General features: G+C 41.5%; 4 protein-coding genes across 8 annotated transcripts; 3 read left to right on the forward strand and 1 right to left on the reverse strand.

Moving 5' to 3' along the window:
- Positions 1-678: 678 nt before the first annotated feature.
- Positions 679-4,334, forward strand: plp1b (proteolipid protein 1b). 2 transcript variants are annotated; one of them, XM_076101450.1, is made up of 7 exons: positions 679-867; positions 1,219-1,405; positions 1,509-1,665; positions 1,925-2,102; positions 2,375-2,448; positions 2,640-2,705; positions 3,424-4,334. In XM_076101450.1, the coding sequence occupies exons 1-7, from the start codon at positions 828-830 to the stop codon at positions 3,493-3,495; spliced, it is 774 nt and encodes a 257-aa protein (XP_075957565.1). In that variant the 5' UTR covers positions 679-827; the 3' UTR covers positions 3,496-4,334. The 2 variants fall into 2 exon arrangements, with proteins under 2 accessions (XP_075957565.1, XP_075957564.1); XM_076101449.1 differs by having other exon boundaries at positions 679-1,405.
- On the reverse strand, positions 4,256-12,864 carry LOC142959890 (uncharacterized). The gene is made up of 7 exons (XM_076101394.1): positions 12,816-12,864; positions 12,530-12,604; positions 6,259-6,349; positions 5,187-6,152; positions 5,029-5,091; positions 4,816-4,918; positions 4,256-4,718 (listed from the first exon to the last, which is right to left on the reverse strand). Exons 1-7 carry the CDS (start codon positions 12,862-12,864, stop codon positions 4,608-4,610), a joined length of 1,458 nt encoding a protein of 485 aa, XP_075957509.1. The 3' UTR covers positions 4,256-4,607.
- On the forward strand, positions 7,789-15,802 carry LOC142959929 (uncharacterized). 4 transcript variants are annotated; one of them, XM_076101446.1, is made up of 2 exons: positions 7,789-8,060; positions 9,062-13,171. In XM_076101446.1, exon 2 carries the CDS (start codon positions 9,068-9,070, stop codon positions 10,364-10,366), a length of 1,299 nt encoding a protein of 432 aa, XP_075957561.1. In that variant the 5' UTR covers positions 7,789-8,060; positions 9,062-9,067; the 3' UTR covers positions 10,367-13,171. The 4 variants fall into 4 exon arrangements, 1 of the variants encoding a protein (XP_075957561.1); XR_012956262.1 differs by lacking the exon at positions 7,789-8,060 and adding an exon at positions 15,764-15,802 and having other exon boundaries at positions 8,074-10,744; XR_012956261.1 differs by lacking the exon at positions 7,789-8,060 and having other exon boundaries at positions 8,074-10,744; positions 12,443-13,171.
- Positions 15,764-18,113, forward strand: cwc15 (CWC15 spliceosome associated protein). The gene is made up of 7 exons (XM_076101447.1): positions 15,764-15,827; positions 16,497-16,647; positions 16,844-16,956; positions 17,046-17,146; positions 17,226-17,336; positions 17,465-17,613; positions 17,726-18,113. Exons 2-7 carry the CDS (start codon positions 16,511-16,513, stop codon positions 17,853-17,855), a joined length of 741 nt encoding a protein of 246 aa, XP_075957562.1. The 5' UTR covers positions 15,764-15,827; positions 16,497-16,510; the 3' UTR covers positions 17,856-18,113.
- Positions 18,114-18,201: the final 88 nt, after the last annotated feature.

The following is an 18,201-nucleotide window of genomic DNA, read 5'->3' on the forward strand; positions in this document are numbered from 1 at the left end:
TATCTCAGACTAATAACTGCACGTGTGCTCTTATTTAATGTGTTTTATTGTAATGTTTGGTTTTGACCTAAAACCAAGGCCATTTTCAATAAAGTAACAATGAGCTGAAATGATCAGAATGTTTTATCGCACTAAAATAGTTTGGCCACCTAAGAATTTCAAAATGTGTAGCGACAAAACTAAGTGGAGTTGTTATTGTTGTTGTTGTTGTTGCAGATATTCAAATTGACCCCCCCTCTCGTTCACTATGCTTCTACCCACTCTTTGAACACTTGAACCCAGCCCCCGCCGGCATTGACACTCAGTGCCATGGTACCAGTCTCAGCCAGCTGTGGAGGGAGGATGGCCTGAGTAGTGATATTGACTATGGTGTAGAGACGGTCCTGGTGACCCTTCTGCCACCACCTTCTGTGTGTGTGTGTGTGTGTGTGTGTGTGTGTGTGTGTGTGTGTGTTTTGTGGCACCATGGTCTTTGTTTATTTAACATCGCTGCCCTTTGTTCCTCCCTGATCATGGCAAAGACAATGGATATTGTATCTGCAGCCACAAAGAGAAGCTCTTTCTTCAGGCCCCTGAAGCCAGAGTTTCGCCACCATCTCTCTCTCTCTCGCCTGGTGACGCCTGTGACCGCTGGACAAAGAGGGCAGGACCAGAGTTAGTAGGGGCCGAGCTGTGAGGTGCTGGTACCAGCAGAGGAGCTTTAACATACAGATGAAGTCAGCGCAGAGACTTATTTTCCTTTAGCAACAGCTTGTAGACAGCACTGTACATCACTGGTTGGCACTGGGATCTCTCTTGATTGTGGAGTACAGGATCAGAAGCAGCAAATGTTTCCGGTCAGGCAGCCTTGGCTTTGCAAAGCCTTAGGTGCTTCCCTCTATCCCATTTCTGCCAATGCATTTATTAACACTGGGGATATTTGCTACCTGCTTCAACAGAGAAGTGCATGAGGTTGTCGTGAAGTCAGTGGTGACTGCTTTTGTTTGGACGCTTAATTGGGAATCGCTGCTTGAACTCTTGTTTGTCACTAATTTTTTTTCTTTTTTCTGTTGCTTTCTTGCCTGTTGCCGGGGTCTTGGTGTATGCTCATGGACAGAGCGAGGCCTTTTTCATTGCTCCCCCACAGGGTGAAAGAGTTCCCCACCGTGGCGTAGATGTGTTGTGTGGTTATATGTGCGGTGTGTGCCGCCTGTGTGCTGATATATTATGCCCCCTCAGGTTGTTATGATTGCTGTATCCGGTGCATTGGGGCAGTGCCCTACCCATCCCTGGTGGCCACCCTGCTGTGCTATGCCGGCATGGCGTTATTTTGTGGCTGTGGGCATGAAGCGTTGTCCCAGACCGAGGTCCTCGTCGAGACTTACTTCGCCCGCAACATCCAAGACTTTGTGGTCATGGCCTCCTTGTGAGTGATGCTTCAATGAATTCTCTTTATTGTGACTTTTGGCCTCTGAAGAATGGTTTCTTTTTGCTGTTTGACCTGACGTCTCTCCCTGTGACTGTCCCAGTATCAAATACTTCCAGTACGTGATCTATGGCCTGGCATCGTTTTTCTTCCTCTATGGTATCCTGCTGCTGGCTGAGGGTTTCTACACCACGAGCGCGGTCAAGCAGACGTTTGGAGAATTCAGGAGCACCCACTGTGGCCGCTGCCTCAGCCTGACGGTGAGAACAAGGAGATGGGACGGGAGGGGGAGTAAAGAGGGAGGGTAAATATGATGTCATTGTTAAGATGCTGAATGCTGGTTTTATTCTCGCTCCTAAGTTGAATGAAATGTTCTTTATTTCAGCGATTTCTACACAGATTCATGACTTGTGGTTAATAGCTGAATTTAATGACAGCACATTCATCACACTGAAACCTGGGCTCCTATACGCCACATCTCTGTGACCTGACGTCCTGCACTTTCTTATTTTTCGACAGTTTATCATAGTGACGTACATCTTGGCTTTCATCTGGCTGGCAGTGTTTGCCTTCTCTGCTATCCCAGTCTTCTTCTTGTTCAACATGGAGCAGACCTGCCACAACATAAACATCCTGGCTGAAACAACCCCCAGCATTAATCAGCACGGCTGGATTTGCATGGATGCCAGGCAGTATGGTGCGTTGTCCTTATAATGACTGACTGGCACATTCTCCGCCTGACGAGAATGCTAATGTGTCCGTGAAAGCAAAGGAATTCATCATTGGGGAATGGATGCAAAACTGCTTGTTGAATAAGTTATGAAAATAATGAAGATAACTGCAGCTGTATCTAAATATCTTCACGTCTGTGTCTCTGACATGCTGTATGCAAGCAGGAACTTAAATGTGTCATAACTCATCAAGATTCAGCAATTGCAAGAGACACTTACGTCATTGTCTTCATTTAAGGTCTGCTTCCTTGGAATGCAATGCCAGGCAAGGCTTGTGGAATGACCTTGGCATCTATTTGCAAAACCAGCGAAGTGAGTAGCCAAATTCAATATTTCCTTTCGCACAGTTTAGTCTTGTGTCAGCATCCTCACGTTAAAATCAATGTGCAGAATCAGTGTAAAGTCTACTCTGGAATATGAATGCATATTGTGTGGTGTGTTAGCAAATGATTTAATGCAATGATTCTGAATGTAAACTAACCTGTGTTTGATATGTCTTACAGTTCTACGTCACCTATGACTTGTACATAGCTGCATTTGCTGGTGCCGGGGTCACTCTCTTGTCACTGGTGAGCAATTGCTTTGGTAATTTGCATGCTTTCTGGTCAGATTCAATATTTCATCTGAGATTGCTCTTGTTAACACGACCAGTTGAATCACATGTAAAGGGTCAGTTTACCCAGATTTTTAGTTGGTTAAGTTTAAAGATATGTGTCTCTTAGATTATTGCAGCCCCAATGCAATTGAAGTTAATGAAATGTGTTTTGTGGTCGTCAAAGCATGCAATAATGACTTTCAGCTGCAACATCTCCTTCATGGGCCTTGCTATGAGCAGTTTTCAGTGGAAATATTTTCTTATTTTAGATTTTATTTGTTGACTCATTTAATCCATTCATGTACTTTGTTCTCTATGAGTTTCATCATACGATATTAATGAAAAAGACAAAGAACATGATATAAGCATCATTTATAAATCCAAAGGTATGGAAAGAAAAATTTCAAAGAAATAGTTCTAACAAAACATGCAGATTATCAGGAGTAAAAGTCAGTTTTCAATGTGGGTACAATAAGAAAATATCTATTGGGTGGGCAGCAGAAATATCAAAAATGAATTTGTCAAACCCTGGACAACTCCAAACCTGCATGGTTAGATACCCTTTGAGGCAAGTAGGAAAATATGTTTGTTTGTTTTTTGGGGGTGAATCGACCCTTTAAAAAGGTCACATATGTTAAAATGTTTTTCCCTTTCTATTCTTCCCACCTCCATCTCAATGTTGTCCTTTGCAGTTTCTGTATCTGGCTGCCACCACCTACAATTACGCAGTCTTGCGGTTCCTGGGCAGGAAAGGCGTCCGCTAGGTGCAACACCTCGGTCCCAGTCAACAACATCCTCTGGCTATGAAATGGAGGATGTCAACACTGGACTTCCATCCATCCTCTGGGAAAAAGCATCCTCCGAACGTGGATCACCTGCTATAGTATTTCTTTAGACGTGTCTAATAACAGACAAATGTTTCTCATCGCTGTTTTGTATGAACAACAGACAGAGAGATGAAGATAATTCACACCCAGCAGCCTCGTCCTCAAGTCCTCCTCTCAGATGATTCTCTTAGCTTTGTTGTTCATTCCCCTCTCGCAGGTCGCGTCTCTCGTTGTTTTTGCGAAGCTAAATTGGTGCTGATGCTGTTGTCAGATTGTGATGTATGATGTTTCATGAATAATTAAGAGCAATGACAGCTTACCTTGCAAGTCATAACTGCATGCCTGCCATTCAGTGTTTACTGATGCAAAATGGTTCTGAGTGTGATTTTGCTGCTGCCTCATTAATTTGCGTATCTTGTGTAGCAACATTGTGTGAACTAAAGCAAGGGAGGCTGAATGTACCAAAGTTCTCTGCATGGGTTTGGTGTATCCTCTCATCTCTGTGCTTTCACTCACAACACATGTACTTTGCATTCACTCATACTGCATTTTTGCTTCGTTTAAATGCCACTGTGTAGGAGGGAAACAAAGACATGTATCCATTTTTTTCTGGATGTTTTTGGGTTGCTGCTTGAAATAAGCTGTTTTTATGTTGCTGAGGTGTTGATGCTTCAATAACCAGTGACTCATGTTTCAATTGTAGCCCTGCTACTTACTGAGCTGGGTTGTGTGTATGCTCATTTTTAATTAAGGCTGAATAAACAATTTTAATCGGAGGCAGTCATTTGTGATTATTTAAACATATACAGTATGTCACGATAGAAATCTTTCATGTTGATTGTATCTCATATAATCATCTTTGGCAATTACTACCAGATATAGTATGCCGCCACTTCTTTTCATAGAAGAATTCTTACAATACATAATGTTCTAAAAAAAACTTTCAGGACAGAGTGCAGGGTGAGGACAAAAGCAGTGAGGTCCTCTGTCCGAACAGCACGTTAATTGCAGTACACTTTGAGTGTTCTCGAGCAACATATTCATCCCAGTTAGGTTTTGTTCTCGAGAGCTTCTGCAAAGCAGCCACCACAATGGACCACTTGGTCATGCAAGAACATGGCGGTCATCAAATCTCCCAGGGCCTTTGCACACACACCACACTGCAAAAGCATACTCAATATTAACATTATGCAATGACAACAGCCCGTCACTCAATAATAGACATGAACCATTTGTTTGGTAAGCGGCAGAACAAACCTTCAGACAGTCAGGGTGGCAGGTCACCGCAGTTTCACTGAGGTAGATCTTGACTTTTCCATCCATTATTTTCTCACAGAATGAACAAACATTGCTTTTCGTGCTGTGGGAAAGTGTTAAAAAGATTATCACCAATGTTAACCTTTGTGTATGAACTTTGCATATGTATCATAACTTAGACAATGTCTGAATTTCTACATTTTGAGACATTACCTGGGCTTATGCTGAGTTTGTGTGGATTGTGGATCCTCCTTGGACTTCTGAGACACGTCACAGCTACAAATAAATAGCCATAAGCAAACAGTAAAGAAGTGAAAACATCAAAACTAGAAAATATGTGCTGTGGTTCATTTTTATAAGAGCTTACTCACGTGTTGGTATCATCAGAGTGTTGGTTCAGCTTGGTCTCCTCAGTGTGGGATGGTTTTGGATCCTTCAGAGGCTCAGGAGCAGCTTCAGTTGTCGGTGGCTCCACATCTAATGCTTCCGACAGTTCAATGAGTCTGCAGGAGAACGTATCCTGAGCAGCTTCAGCGTCTGAAGATGTTACAGGTTCCACAGCATCCTTCATACTCAGCTCCACCACATGATCTGCTGCTCTCTCAGGTGTTGGCTCAACACTTTGCTCGACAACAGGGTTTTCAACAGGCTGGACTTCACACTTAACTACCTCTTCAGCTCCAGTCCTGAAAACCGGCTCTGTGGAGGCTGCAAACTCGACTCTAGACTCTTCAGGCTTAACTGCAGTTTCGGCTGCAGCTTTGGTAGGTGATTCAGATGCAGTATCTGTCACTAAGTCAGGGACTGGGTCCACACTCACTTGGAGAGCAGCATTCTCTCCCGCTGCACCGGTCACGTCAGGTGTCTCAGGTGATGACTCCACAGCAACCTCAGCTACAGCTTCAACACTTTCTTCTGCAGCCTGTTCTGTAAGACCTTTCTCAGGAACAACAGAGGTTTCTGCAACCGGATCTTCCATATGAGCATCCACTGAGTCCTTGGCCTCATTGTGTTCTACGTTTGACTGGTCAACTGTTTTATCAGTTTGTTCTCCCTTGTTTTCGGGACTTGTGTTGGCAACTGTTTGCTCAACTGGCTCCACAGGAGACAATGCCTCTGGATTTTCGTCTGTTGAAGAAACTGGCTGTGGTTCACCATTTGGGATTTGTTCTGCAACATGAACTTCTGCAGAGGCGTCAGCAGCCCTGACATTTTGTTCAACATTTGACTGGTAAACTGCAGCACATTCTTCCTTGTTTTCTGCAGTTGTGTTGGCAACTGTTTCTTCTGGATGTGCCTCATCCTTCTGGATATGTTCTTCTGTGGGTGCTTGGGGCCTGTAACAGAGGGAGTTACTTATTCCCAGCTATGCAGAAAAGACATAGGAACAAAAATCCCTCGACTCAGCAGTTACACTCAATGTAGAGATACTCTCATACTAACTTTGCATCATCTGAGGTCTCCACTGTTGACCCCTCAGGCTGAGCATCTTCTTGGGGAGGAATAACTTCACCATTTCTCTGATTAGAAGAATCTCAAAAACATAGAGCAGAAAATAACAAACATATACATCTGGCACAAACATTCAATATTTGGGGTTTTAAATGTTCAGACTCAACTTAAGATAATAATGCAAACCTGAAAACAAGTTTGCATTTGTGGTTTCTCATTGTTTGCAGTCTATTTTCAATTAAAATTCAGAACATCCATACCCTTCAGATGGAGAGAACTCTGTATTTTCGAGAGGAGGGCTTAGTGGCGAATCTGATCTAGGGTAAGATTATGAAACACGCTTTGAAAAGAACCTTGGCATTTACAAGCATAAATCAGACAACATGCAGTAGCAAATTATATTTTGGTAATTAATGCTCCACAGTTAATGAAACATTTCATCAACTTTAAACTTTGGCTCAAAATTGCCAATCAAAGCCAAATGCTCCATATTGAGATGATGAAAAGCAGGGGATAATTTAAATGTACAATAATACGTCAGGTAACGTACACTTTCTTATGAATAAAGTGTCAAAAGATAAAACCTTATCAGTGAGGGAGGATAAGATGTAGGCGTGGCAGTTTCAGAATATCACTCATTCTTCTTTTATATAAGTGACAGGTTCATCTATAACCTTCACATAAAAAAAATGTTGTGCAAAAAGACCGACCTGCATTACTTGATGGGCACAACAAATCACACAGGAGAAAAGGGGGGAAGCTACAATGATTGATGAAGTAAAACTGACAAATAGCCTTAAATGTCAACACAATGTTTACTAATCATGTAAATATCACCAAACATGTTGCACTGAAGTGAGGGGATGGAGCTGTTTTCTTGAACAAGGAATGTGATCCAATTACATGAATTAGGCAATTTGGTCCTGTTTGTGTATCTCATCTGTTGACATTGCTGATAATAGGCGAGATACACACACAATTGAACTGGATCAATTATGCTTGTGGTAACAAAACATCTTGATAATGATGTAACTCTTGATAGATTGTACGGTCATGGTCTGAACACACTGAAAAAAAGGCTTGTGGACCTTTTAATTAATTATTAAGTGAGTGGAACTAATTATTCAAATACATTTGCATGGTGTTGTCCTTGGAAATGGTAATAGATAAAGATTTCTCTTAATCTGGCAAGGAAAAGTACATAGATATTTTGATATTGAATGCTCTATATCTAATTAGGTAAGATGATGTTAAAATAAAAAATATTCAAAACCAACCAAAAGAGAAAAATACAACCATTTTGCAGTGATACAGAACTGTTTCTTTTGTGGAAAAACTTTCTTATTTTTTTGTGGTTCTTTATTTGAGTGCTATTTGTAAATGTATCTGCATTGTGATGCAATTTATTGATTGTATCTGAAATCCGTACAATTGGACACTTATTTTTGTAACAGGAACTTGGAACCTTTATTTTGAAAGAAACCTTCCTTTAACTTCCTGTTATCTTCCTCAGGCTTGTGATGCTAGGCGGTTCATGCTAGGAAGGGAAGTGTGCAGTCCTTACTAAACATAACCGCCTAATTTAAACTTTCTAAAAGCGAGAGACATGTAGCGGCGACTCTAGACTAAACACTGCCACTTGGTTTGTAATTTTAAGCGCAGATTTGTCTCAAAAACCACCAGGCTTCACACTATTGTAACGTAAGCTAGTTTATAACTGTAACGTAACGGTTCGCGACGTCACACAACCAGCACAGGACGAGTCCCCCACTAACTAAAACACCCCAAGACCAGTAAGTCAGTTGGTATTCCAACAAGTTTACCTACGGAGAAAGTGCTTTGTGACAGATAGTTCAACTACATTATTACTTAGTCTTAGTCGGTGCCTGTGTCAAATGACAGGAACCTGCAGTCAGTTAGTTAATTAGAGAAGTTAGCTACTAACACGCGAAGGAAACGTCATCATAGCTAATATTTCTCGGCTGGTGTTACACCACTAATTATCCGATTTGAAACAACTACCAAAATGTGTACGTTTGCAGTCGATTAATGTGGAAACCGTAGAGACAGTTTAAAAACCCATCAGGTCGTAGGTAGAGAATTGAAAACTAGAATCTCTTCTTTTTTTTTTTGCAATAATAAATAATATTTTAAGAGATTTGAATCAGGATCTTATAAACTTCTTCATACACCATGTTTATCAAATTCAAACTTGACTAGTCAGGTATTTTACATCTTGACTTATGTGGTCTGGACGTAGAAAGTGCAGCAATAAAATGCATTTTTTGTTTTCACATATTAAACAGGGTGTAATGCTGATTGAACTTGTTTTTGATCGAGAGCTGGGTTGTGTATTCTGGATGGACAAAGAGGAGCACCGTGATCCCTTTTAATGCCCTCATGGGTTGACTAGAGATCCATCAACAAAGAGCCCATCACACGGCTGTTAATGCATGATAATTTTAAGTGAACAAATAATCTGCTGAGGGATTGTATAACTTTAGTTTCATTCATATTCCCCTTTAATTTGTGAATCCAAATACAACTTCAGCCTACAACTTGAATGTTGGATGGAGATTCTTTTGCTCTGGTTCTTGAGCTTGTACGCATTAACAGTTGGGACAGCGATCTTGTAAATTAAACTTGGATCAAAATAAGGAAGGAATGTAATCCCCTTTACCATTAAGGTTATTAAAACATAGTTTTTTGTAAGATAACAACATAAGTAGGCTGATTGTGTGTATCATATTTGTTGAATGTGTTATTCATGCTTGTGTTTCCTGTGCCATCCCAGAAAGAAATGCCATCAAGGAATCATCTTGACAAAGTCGGCAGGAAAAAGAAGAAGAAATGGACCGAGGAGGCCATGGAACGTGCGCTGATCGAGGTGAAGTCGGGAAGGTGTACGGTGAGACAGGCCGCCAAAGAGTTCGGCGTCCCTAAATCGTCACTGGGGGACAGAGTCAGTGGACGGGTGACACCAGGAAGTCGCAGCGGGCCGGCTCAGCTCATAACATCTGCAGACGAGGAGCTGTTGGTGGAGTTCTCTTTACACATGTCCAAGCATGGTTTCCCACTGACAAAGCAACAGCTGGTGTCCTTTGCCTCGTCCATTTATAAGCGGCAGCATCGGAGGGTGGCATTTTCTAAACTGGGCCAGACCTGGTGGCTCAATTTCCGAAAACGTCAAGAAAAGAACATCACCATTCAGCCAGCGGACAACGCTGTCCGTGGGAGGACAACGTGTGTGAGAAAAGAAGCAGTGGATCAGTTTTTACATTTGCTGAGCACTGTCATGGACGCTCGCGGGCTCAGAGACAAGCCTCATCAAATCTTCAACTGCAATGAGACAGGATTTCAGCTGGGCAGGAAGAGGGTGATTCTCCCCAAATCTGCCAGTCTGGGCTACAAGCCAACGCCAGGCTCGAGGGACCACATCTCCGTCCTGGCTTGCTTTAGCGCAGCTGGAGAGGAAATTCCCCCATTTATTATCTACTCAAAGGCCTACCCAGGGGGAGTATGTTACAAGACTCAAGGGCCTCCGAATGCCCTCTATGGGTGGTCAGACTCGGGGTATGTCAACTCTGACCTTTTCAAGAAATGGTTCCTCAAGCACTTCCTCCTGCACGCACCGAAGGGCCGTCCGCTGCTGCTGATTTTCGACGGTCACAGGTCTCCCCTGAACCTCGAGGTGGTGGAAACGGCTCGTAGCGAGGACGTCGTCCTCCTGTGCCTCCCGCCTCATTGCTCCCACATCCTGCAGCCGCTCGACGCCGGTCTCTTTGTTCTCCTGAAGCAGCGTTTTGCGGCACTCGTAGGTGACGGTTGCGCCACCGACACTCACTTCGCAGTCAGCAAGAAGGAGTTCTCGGGCGTGTTTAAAGAGACGTATCAGGTAGCGAAGGAGGAGGAGGGTGTAAGGATTGTGAAGGAAGGCTACAGGAAATGTGGCATCTACCCGCTGAACCACTTTGCCATCAACGAGGGTCATTTAATGGCGTCGCACAGCATGTGCCCAGCAGCTGGACCCTCCTTGTCCACATCAGCACAGGGACTGCACAATGTAGGAGAGCTCACAGCTGCTGGACCCTCCTCCTGACTCAGCAATCTGTACTTTTTGAGTGACTGCATAATTGAACAAAACCTGTGTAGTTCTGTCATTGGATATACTGAATGGAGGTAACACTCCAGCTTGAGTATTGAGCACTATCGGGGTCCCCAAGATAAATCTAAAGGAGTCAAATGTTTTTTTAATGGAACAAGAAAGACAAAATGAGGGAGATTCTCTCTTCATTGTTTGTTTCTTGTAACATATCGGTAACTTTCACCTCTTCGGGCCTCTAAACATCATTCAAATGAAACAAGCGGAGACAGAAAAGTCACGTCAAAGTCAAGGCCGTGACGTGTGGACGTTTCTCCACGAGCCAAAAGAACTCCTGCTGTACGACAAAGTTACTCAAGCTCAAGAATACGGACAGTAAGTTCTGCTTGATTTCTATTTTAGTGGCGTAAGCGTTGGATTAGTGTGCGAGGTGAGCACTGTGAGCTAGCTAGCTAACTCTGTTCTGGACTGATCGAAGTGGTTTAATGTGTGTTCAGCTGACATATTAAAGCATGAGAACAGATTAAACAGATTACATCTTAGCCACATTGTCAAATGTTATCTTGTTTGAGACGTAATTACAGGAACTAGGCCGTTAAAAACTTAATAAGAACAATGTTTTTTTTAATACTGATAGAAGTTAATTCATTTGTGAATTATATTATACCTTTGCTTGAGTATTCTGAATGTACTCGGCCCATTAAGTAGTTATAAAAGGAATATACTGCCTGAATAACGAACTATTGAGGAAAGTTGAGCCCTTTTTTTTATTATTTGGGGAGGGGCGTCTTCAGGTGATCTCAGGGAGAAAATAAATGTATTTTTTAAATATTTTTGCATCACAAATCTGTCCATAAGCTTAACAGGTAAACACTAAAGGGGGTTTTAGGTGTGTGTGTGTGTGTGTGTGTGTGTGTGTGTGTGTGTGTGTGTGTGTGTGTGTGTGTGTGTGTGTGTGTGTGTGTCTCATGTACGTGTTCAAGTCAGGTGATGTAATGTCACTGCAATAGGTACAGCTGGCAACAATACACAGCGGGGAACACATCTTCATGTATTAGTAATTATGATAACTGTGTAAACAGTCAGTGAATGTTGCAGAACATATTTCGATCTATTTAAACAAAGTAAATTAATATGATCATTGAATGCCGCGATACAGAAAATGATCCTCGCCTTTTTTTTCTGCTGAGCAAAACACTGAGGGTTAGTATTTGACGCACTCGATCACTAAAAGTTGATGGCTGGTAAAATATTTATACGGCTCAAATTGTGATTTATGTTCTTATTATGTTCATTAGCCGAAAAGAACCCTTTTGGTATCGAAGAGCAAACATGCAGCTGTAAAGCAGTTCCTGTGGGCCTTTAGTAGGAATACTCAAGTAATAACTGTATTCAGATCAATAACTGTATTCAGATCAATAACTGTATTCAGATCAGTGCTTCATCAAGCAACTGAAGCACTGGTCTGTATGGACGGAGCAGAGCTGCCCAGGGCTCAGTTAATATTTATGTATGTAAATATCACACATGGTGGTTTATCACTGAAGCATTTATACTTTTTTGAATGCACTGACACAACAGAATATTTCAGTTTAAGATGTTGCAGACTGCAGGACTAATATTTAAATATCACAATGTGTTGTTCAACCCCAAATAAGCTAGTTTGTTAATGACGTCTAGAAGATCTCATGCATTCAGTCGTGATGGGGAAACGGAAGCTTTCTGAAGCTCTGGTGTTCACTGCTTTCAAACACTTGATACTGTCAGAAATGGCGACATCTTCTGGCCAACCCGTGGTATTGCATCGGTACGGATGGATTGACAGTTGGTACAAAATGTTTTTACTGCTTTCATTTCTCCCGTTGTTGTGAATGCAGTGTCGACAGCTCGAAGAAGATCCGCACACTGCGTTTAAACGCCCTCAGCTATTTTAACTATGCAACGTTTCGGTCGAACAGAGATCTTCGTCAGGCGTAGTGCTCTGTAGCTCTGAGAGATCTAGATCTCAATTAATATTTATGTGAGCTTCTGATACAGTGTGCGGATCTCTTGTTTAATTCTCTCCTTTTTTAGATTGTTTTTGATCCAGTTCCTGTTGAAGTTTTTGTTGGGATGTGCGTACCCTACATACACCACCCTGTACATCTCTCTGATACTCACTCAAATTTCTTGGCTGTGGACAGGACGTATGAGTGCGTGACTGAAGAGGGTCCGGTCTCCACAGCACGGTCCGTCCTGCAAGACAGAAGAAGCTGTTGTGGATGTGCAGCGTCTTTGTTGCACCATTTTTCTCTCAAGACAGTTCGTGCTTGTGATATAACAATTGGTAAATGCAGGAAAGCAAGATGGCATCAGATTTAGATTTGTAGCTTTTTTTTTTTTAATTTAATTTACTTTTACAATTATGACTTTGTTTTGAATGTTGCATCTTGATTTCTGAGAGTACCTCGCTTCTTCTTGCTTCTGCTTGGATTTATGGATCCAACAGCCGTCATTTTTCAGTGCATTCCGCACCCTGGTGGTTTGAAACACCGTGTTTCTGTTAACCTCTACAACACACACACACACACTTTCTGTCAGAACTGGGTACCATGACTACATGCATAACTCTTTAAAAAAAAGGTTGAAATGTTTGATTGAAGTGTGACTTACCCTTTGACATGATGCTGGTGTTTTTTCAGATGTTCAACCTGATCAAAGTATTTAATGATAAAATGTTCACATTTTTTCCAGGTTTGTTTTTAAGTTTCCATAGAAATAAAACAAAACAGTAATAGCAGTGTACACAACTGTAATATATTATATCTGCCTCTGTTGAGCCTTTTTTCCTGACTTCAGACACAACCCGTCACACCTGCATTCTGCAGCACAACTCACTCAGGATGTAAACATGACATCAAAGCATTTCTTATTTATGACCTAACCATTCTGAACAACTATGCTCCTTTGAATCTGAATTAAGGAGCATTGATAAGCATTGAAATTACATATTTACACTAAAGCTCACCACATTTGTTTAAAATGAAACCGGTTGAAAAATGTTCTACTGGAGTAAAGAAAGTCATCCTGACAGATTGTAATAATGTTATTCTCCATATTTGCCGAGGATCTTAACCCGCCCTGTGTTTACAGTGCATGTCCTGTCACACTGGGCATCTGGTCCGTATTCTCTTTGAGCTCCACTTAACATTTTGACCTCCACTTAGCGTTTTAATCTCCTGTGATGAATCTCGCAGGAGATGTGCCAGCACCAATTAACCAGGTCAAATACATTATGCATAGAAAATTAAAGCAACTCTGGCTCCGTAATGAGCCCTTACCCCTGCATAGCCAGTGGGAAAAAAAAAACAGAACTAGTGTGCAGCACATTCTTGCACCAAATTGTGCTCTCACCCGTTGAGGTCAGCGCTGTCAGAGCAGAGTGGTGTCGAGCTTCCTCCGGGTGTCTTGTCTCATACGGGCGAGCAGGTATGAAGATATTTCAACCTAAGCCCCCCCCCCCTTCTGTTGTTTTAGATTCCTCCCACTGATAGCACCTGTATGCTGTGCTATGCAGGTTGATCGAGGGGGTGGGTGGGTTGGTTTCCATGTAAATCAAGGGAGTGGGCAGACAGGTGACATTGTTTTTTAGTTCCGTGTTTCTTGAAATGTTACATCGCAGAGTTGCCAGATCCACACATTCACATTTAATTTCTAAGGTGTGAGACGACCTCTTTAAACCAACAATTTAGTGCTTAGTGCTTGTTTTTCTTTTTCATACTGTACTGTAAATGTGGCCAGAAATGAAACCTTGCAGCTCATTAACTGAAGAAATTTCCCAAGAAACCTTTTTAGTGTTGTTTCCTCTTGGCTCCAAAGAAAGATGTTCCTTCACAAACAGGCCGTTCCAGTTGGGGGGGAATCATGAAAGACTGATCTGAAGCTTCATGGAATTTAATCTACTCAGCTGTCTTATTGTATCCAATCAAAAATGTGCAACTTTTCCAGAGAAACTAAAACAAATGTTAAGTAATTTGACATTGTAATCAACTGAAATGTTCACAGTTTGGTGTGTGGATTATTCACAGTATCTGGGACACTGTCTCTGTAGAGAGACGTTTTTTAATGTTATTAAAAATAACATGGTAATATATTTTTTTTAAAACTGCAGCCAAAATTATCGGCATGGCTTGATACATAGGTTAGTAAGAAAATATTTGGGTGAACATATCCCTTAAACATAGTTAAAAAGCCAATAGAACTAGCACACTTTATCTTTTTTCCTCTCACACTAACTTATGCACACAAACACAGGTAGCTGCATAAATTCAGCATTGTGTCAGCCCTTCTTTGATGCTGTGTCTCCGGTTGAAACATTTCCATTTGACAATGTCAAACAACACCTTTTAGAGACAAAATATTTGAGGAATCCAGCAGAGCTTCCTCTGTTGGTTTGCCTCCTTGAACCTCAGCCAACGTTATTGTCAGTAAAAATTCCTCCTGCACATTATCAAAACAAGATGAGTAGTAGTTGGTGTATTGCTCAATGAAAATTGTGGTGGAGGAAACAGGAGGACATTCTGTCCTTAACTGCATTTTTGTGTCATTAAAACATATTCCACAAACAACAAAAGGGACAAAGTGAAAAGAGGAAATTTCAGTAAGTTTTAAAACCAAAAGGTATCTTTTGTTACTATCTAATTGGATGCTCTTCTATAAGTATTGTCACTACAAAGCCAAATACAAATTAAAATGTATCATGGCGTGTGTGCTTTGTCTTTGATGTTCAAGTATGTGTGTTCTGTGTTTCACCCTGCTGCAAGACCAATCTCCCCTTGGGGAAATTTACCGACAGCCTTGTTTTTCTGTGGCCATTTTGGCTTGGCTGCTTACATTGTCATGTATTTCCATTTTAGTTTTCAAAAAATGGCCTTCAAGAATTGATATTATAAGACTCATATGCCTATTACTTCAGCATTGTATAGCTTGCACATTATGATGAAATATAACCACAATGCAATCTTGAAAATCTGGCCATTATGGATGCAATGCAGCCATAACATGATATGTGACTTTCAAGGCATTCGAATTACTACACATCAAAGGCAAGTTTAATTTTGATCATAATGTTTTGATGCATCTGATATGTTCTGCCTCCTGTATTCATCACTACAACGCTGCACATTTGTATGAAGGCACTTCACTTGTTCTTGCAAGCAAAGGTAGAGTATATGAAAAACATTCAGAAACTGTAGAATGTTTGTTCAATAAGACTTCTATTCTCTGATCACAGCGACAGTTGTGTTTGAATAATATTTAGACAAATATTTCTAAATAAAATATGAAGATTTAGTAGTCTTCTAATTCCCGAGTGTTCTTGAATGCATCTTTTCCACTCCATGTTTTCCGCTATAGTTTCTACAGGAAGTGACGTCACACGTTGTGTCGGGTCTTCTTTTTGTCGTGTGGTAGCAGCAACGTAAGTGTTATTTCTCTAGAAATAATTGCTAAAATGCCGATAATTTGAATTTTAGTTTTATTTAGATAAAACACCTTTTTGAAATAGTTCGTGTCTAATTGTACACACTAGGCAGGTGAGGCGAAGGAGCATTGTTTTCCCTCAACAGCGTTGTCAAATCAGGCTAGCATGCTAGCAACTTATTAGTTAGCTGCACTGGCTAACTAGCTAGCTTGTTTTCTGTACTTTATCAATAACTAGTAAACAACGTATTTGCCTAAAAACAGAGATCATATAATTCACAAAGACAACAGCCTAGATGTTAACCTTTTTCATCGTATCAGTTAAAACGTGTTTGACGAATGAACAAATGAGTTTGAATGTAAAATTGTGAAATTGGTAATTTCACTAACTTGGCTCATTCAGTTTCTCTCAACCATAATGAATCATAAATGCTTATATTGTATACAACTACATCAACACAACACATATTGCCTGTAACGTTCATTTATAAGATATTGAACACTTCCCCTGCAGACAAGATGTGGATTCTTAGCTAGACAATATACGTCCTCACTTTTAGGTTAAGACATTTGGAGTAGCATAAAATATGTTGTTGTTGGTGTGCACTGTTCTGAACATCACTTGGTTTTCAGTTCACGTTTGTTCTCCTTTCATGTCCTACTACAGCAGAGCCATCAAAGATGACTACAGCTGCCAGACCAACGTTTGAGCCGGCGAGAGGAGGGAGAGGTAAAGGAGAAGGAGGAGGGGATCTGAGTGCCCTGTCTAAGCAGTACTCCAGTCGAGATCTTCCAGGTCACACCAAGATCAAGTACAGGTCAGTTAAGCGAGCACGAGTGGAATTGAGTCTTGGGTTGTAATCGGTGTGTTGCTGAGTTGCACAGATTTACATCCAGTACGAGACTTTCGGAACTGTTCCATGCTGCACCTTCTGTCCACTCACTCTGAAGGTGGATGTATGCTGGAATCAAAAGATGTTTTTTTGTGCTGATAAAATGTTCTCCCGTCATAAGGCAACCTACCCAGGATAACCCAGAGGAGGTGCGTGCCCGTGACTTCCGCAGGGAGTTGGAGGAGAAGGAGCGTGTAGTTGCACGTGAAAAGATCAGAGAAAGGGGACCAAGAGGTTGGTCTGTCCGTAGGGACTTGTTAAGCATCTTCTTTAGTTAATATTTCTGACCAATAGTTTAAACCCATGAAACACCAATTTTCCAGACCACACCACATCGTCATCATCTTCGTCATCATCTTCAAAGAGGCCCAGACTGGATCAGATCCCAGCAGCCAACCTCGACGCTGACGACCCTCTCACTGATGTAAGTGCTGGCACTGCACACTTGGGGGTGATTAGCACTCATCAAGCTCCCTCACCAATGTTGCTCGGTTGTTTTATAGGATGATGAGGACGAGGACTCTGATGACGACAGTGATGACGACGACACTGCTGCTCTTCTGGCAGAACTGGAGAAGATCAAGAAGGAGCGGGCTGAAGAGCAAGAACGCAAAGTAAACTATAATTTCAGATTGACGTGTTTGAACCCGGCTGACGGCAAAATCTGCAAATTAAGACATGGGTTTTGTTTGAGAGGAGGCAAATGCCTCATTTAGTGACTTTGTTTCTTCTCCCATCGTAGGAGCGGGAGCAAAAGGCAGAGGAGGAGCGGATTCGCATGGAGAATATCCTGAGTGGCAATCCATTGATCAATTTGGCAGGGCAACAGCAGCAGCAGCAGCAACAACAGCAGATAACCCAGACTCTGAATACCTTCAGAGTAAAGAGAAGGTATCTTACAAACACAGATATGCCTGCACAACATGAGTGTCTCATTTGAAGAAAAAAGTTCCCTTTTACTTTCCTCTAACCAACAACATTCAATTTGTCATTATCTTTCTAGGTGGGATGATGATGTTGTTTTCAAGAATTGCGCCAAAGGAGTAGACGATGCACGGAAGGAGAAACGCTTTGTCAATGACACACTTCGCTCTGAGTTCCACAAGAAATTTATGGAGAAATATGTAAAGTAAAGGACTGTCTGTTCATTTTGTTCTTGTTTTCCCGTCTCATCTCTTTGGTCTCCGCCCGACTGTTGCCCTCTGTCCCAAGAGTGATAGATGGCATTTAGATACATTCTGTACTCAAATGCATTAGTATTTGTACAGTCAACACATAAAATGTTGTATATAAATGAGTTGGTGAGGACTGAAATTGTTAGATTCAACATCTGCGTCTTTCTGTATTTTTTCTTTTTAATATTGATTTCAATAAACAACTTTAAGGCTGTGTTTAAAATGGCTCGCATCAATTTATTTTAGAAAAAATGGATGTCATTGTGGGGAATTTTTTTTTTATCACCGCTGTTTTTCAAGTTAT

This window comes from Anarhichas minor, unplaced genomic scaffold (assembly GCF_050575085.1).
Source record: "Anarhichas minor isolate MPS153535 unplaced genomic scaffold, ASM5057508v1 ptg000027l, whole genome shotgun sequence".
Lineage (NCBI taxonomy): Eukaryota > Metazoa > Chordata > Actinopteri > Perciformes > Anarhichadidae > Anarhichas > Anarhichas minor.

Excerpts from the sequence above, each read along its gene's own strand:
- plp1b (XM_076101449.1), top strand. The coding sequence starts at position 1,155 with ATGTGTTGTGTGGTTATATGTGCGGTGTGTGCCGCCTGTGTGCTGATA. Across the intron at positions 1,666-1,924 it reads GCCGCTGCCTCAGCCTGACG|TTTATCATAGTGACGTACAT; the intron begins GTGAGAACAAGG and ends ATTTTTCGACAG. Across the intron at positions 2,706-3,423 it reads GGGTCACTCTCTTGTCACTG|TTTCTGTATCTGGCTGCCAC; the intron begins GTGAGCAATTGC and ends TGTCCTTTGCAG.
- cwc15 (XM_076101447.1), top strand. The coding sequence starts at position 16,511 with ATGACTACAGCTGCCAGACCAACGTTTGAGCCGGCGAGAGGAGGGAGA. Across the intron at positions 16,648-16,843 it reads CACACCAAGATCAAGTACAG|GCAACCTACCCAGGATAACC; the intron begins GTCAGTTAAGCG and ends TCCCGTCATAAG. Across the intron at positions 17,614-17,725 it reads ACCTTCAGAGTAAAGAGAAG|GTGGGATGATGATGTTGTTT; the intron begins GTATCTTACAAA and ends TTATCTTTCTAG.
- LOC142959929 (XM_076101446.1), top strand. The coding sequence starts at position 9,068 with ATGCCATCAAGGAATCATCTTGACAAAGTCGGCAGGAAAAAGAAGAAG.
- LOC142959890 (XM_076101394.1), bottom strand. The coding sequence starts at position 12,864 with ATGACGGCTGTTGGATCCATAAATCCAAGCAGAAGCAAGAAGAAGCGA. Across the intron at positions 12,605-12,815 it reads CAGAAGCAAGAAGAAGCGAG|GACGGACCGTGCTGTGGAGA; the intron begins GTACTCTCAGAA and ends TCTGTCTTGCAG. Across the intron at positions 6,350-12,529 it reads TCCACAGCCAAGAAATTTGA|ATTCTTCTAATCAGAGAAAT; the intron begins GTGAGTATCAGA and ends TATGTTTTTGAG.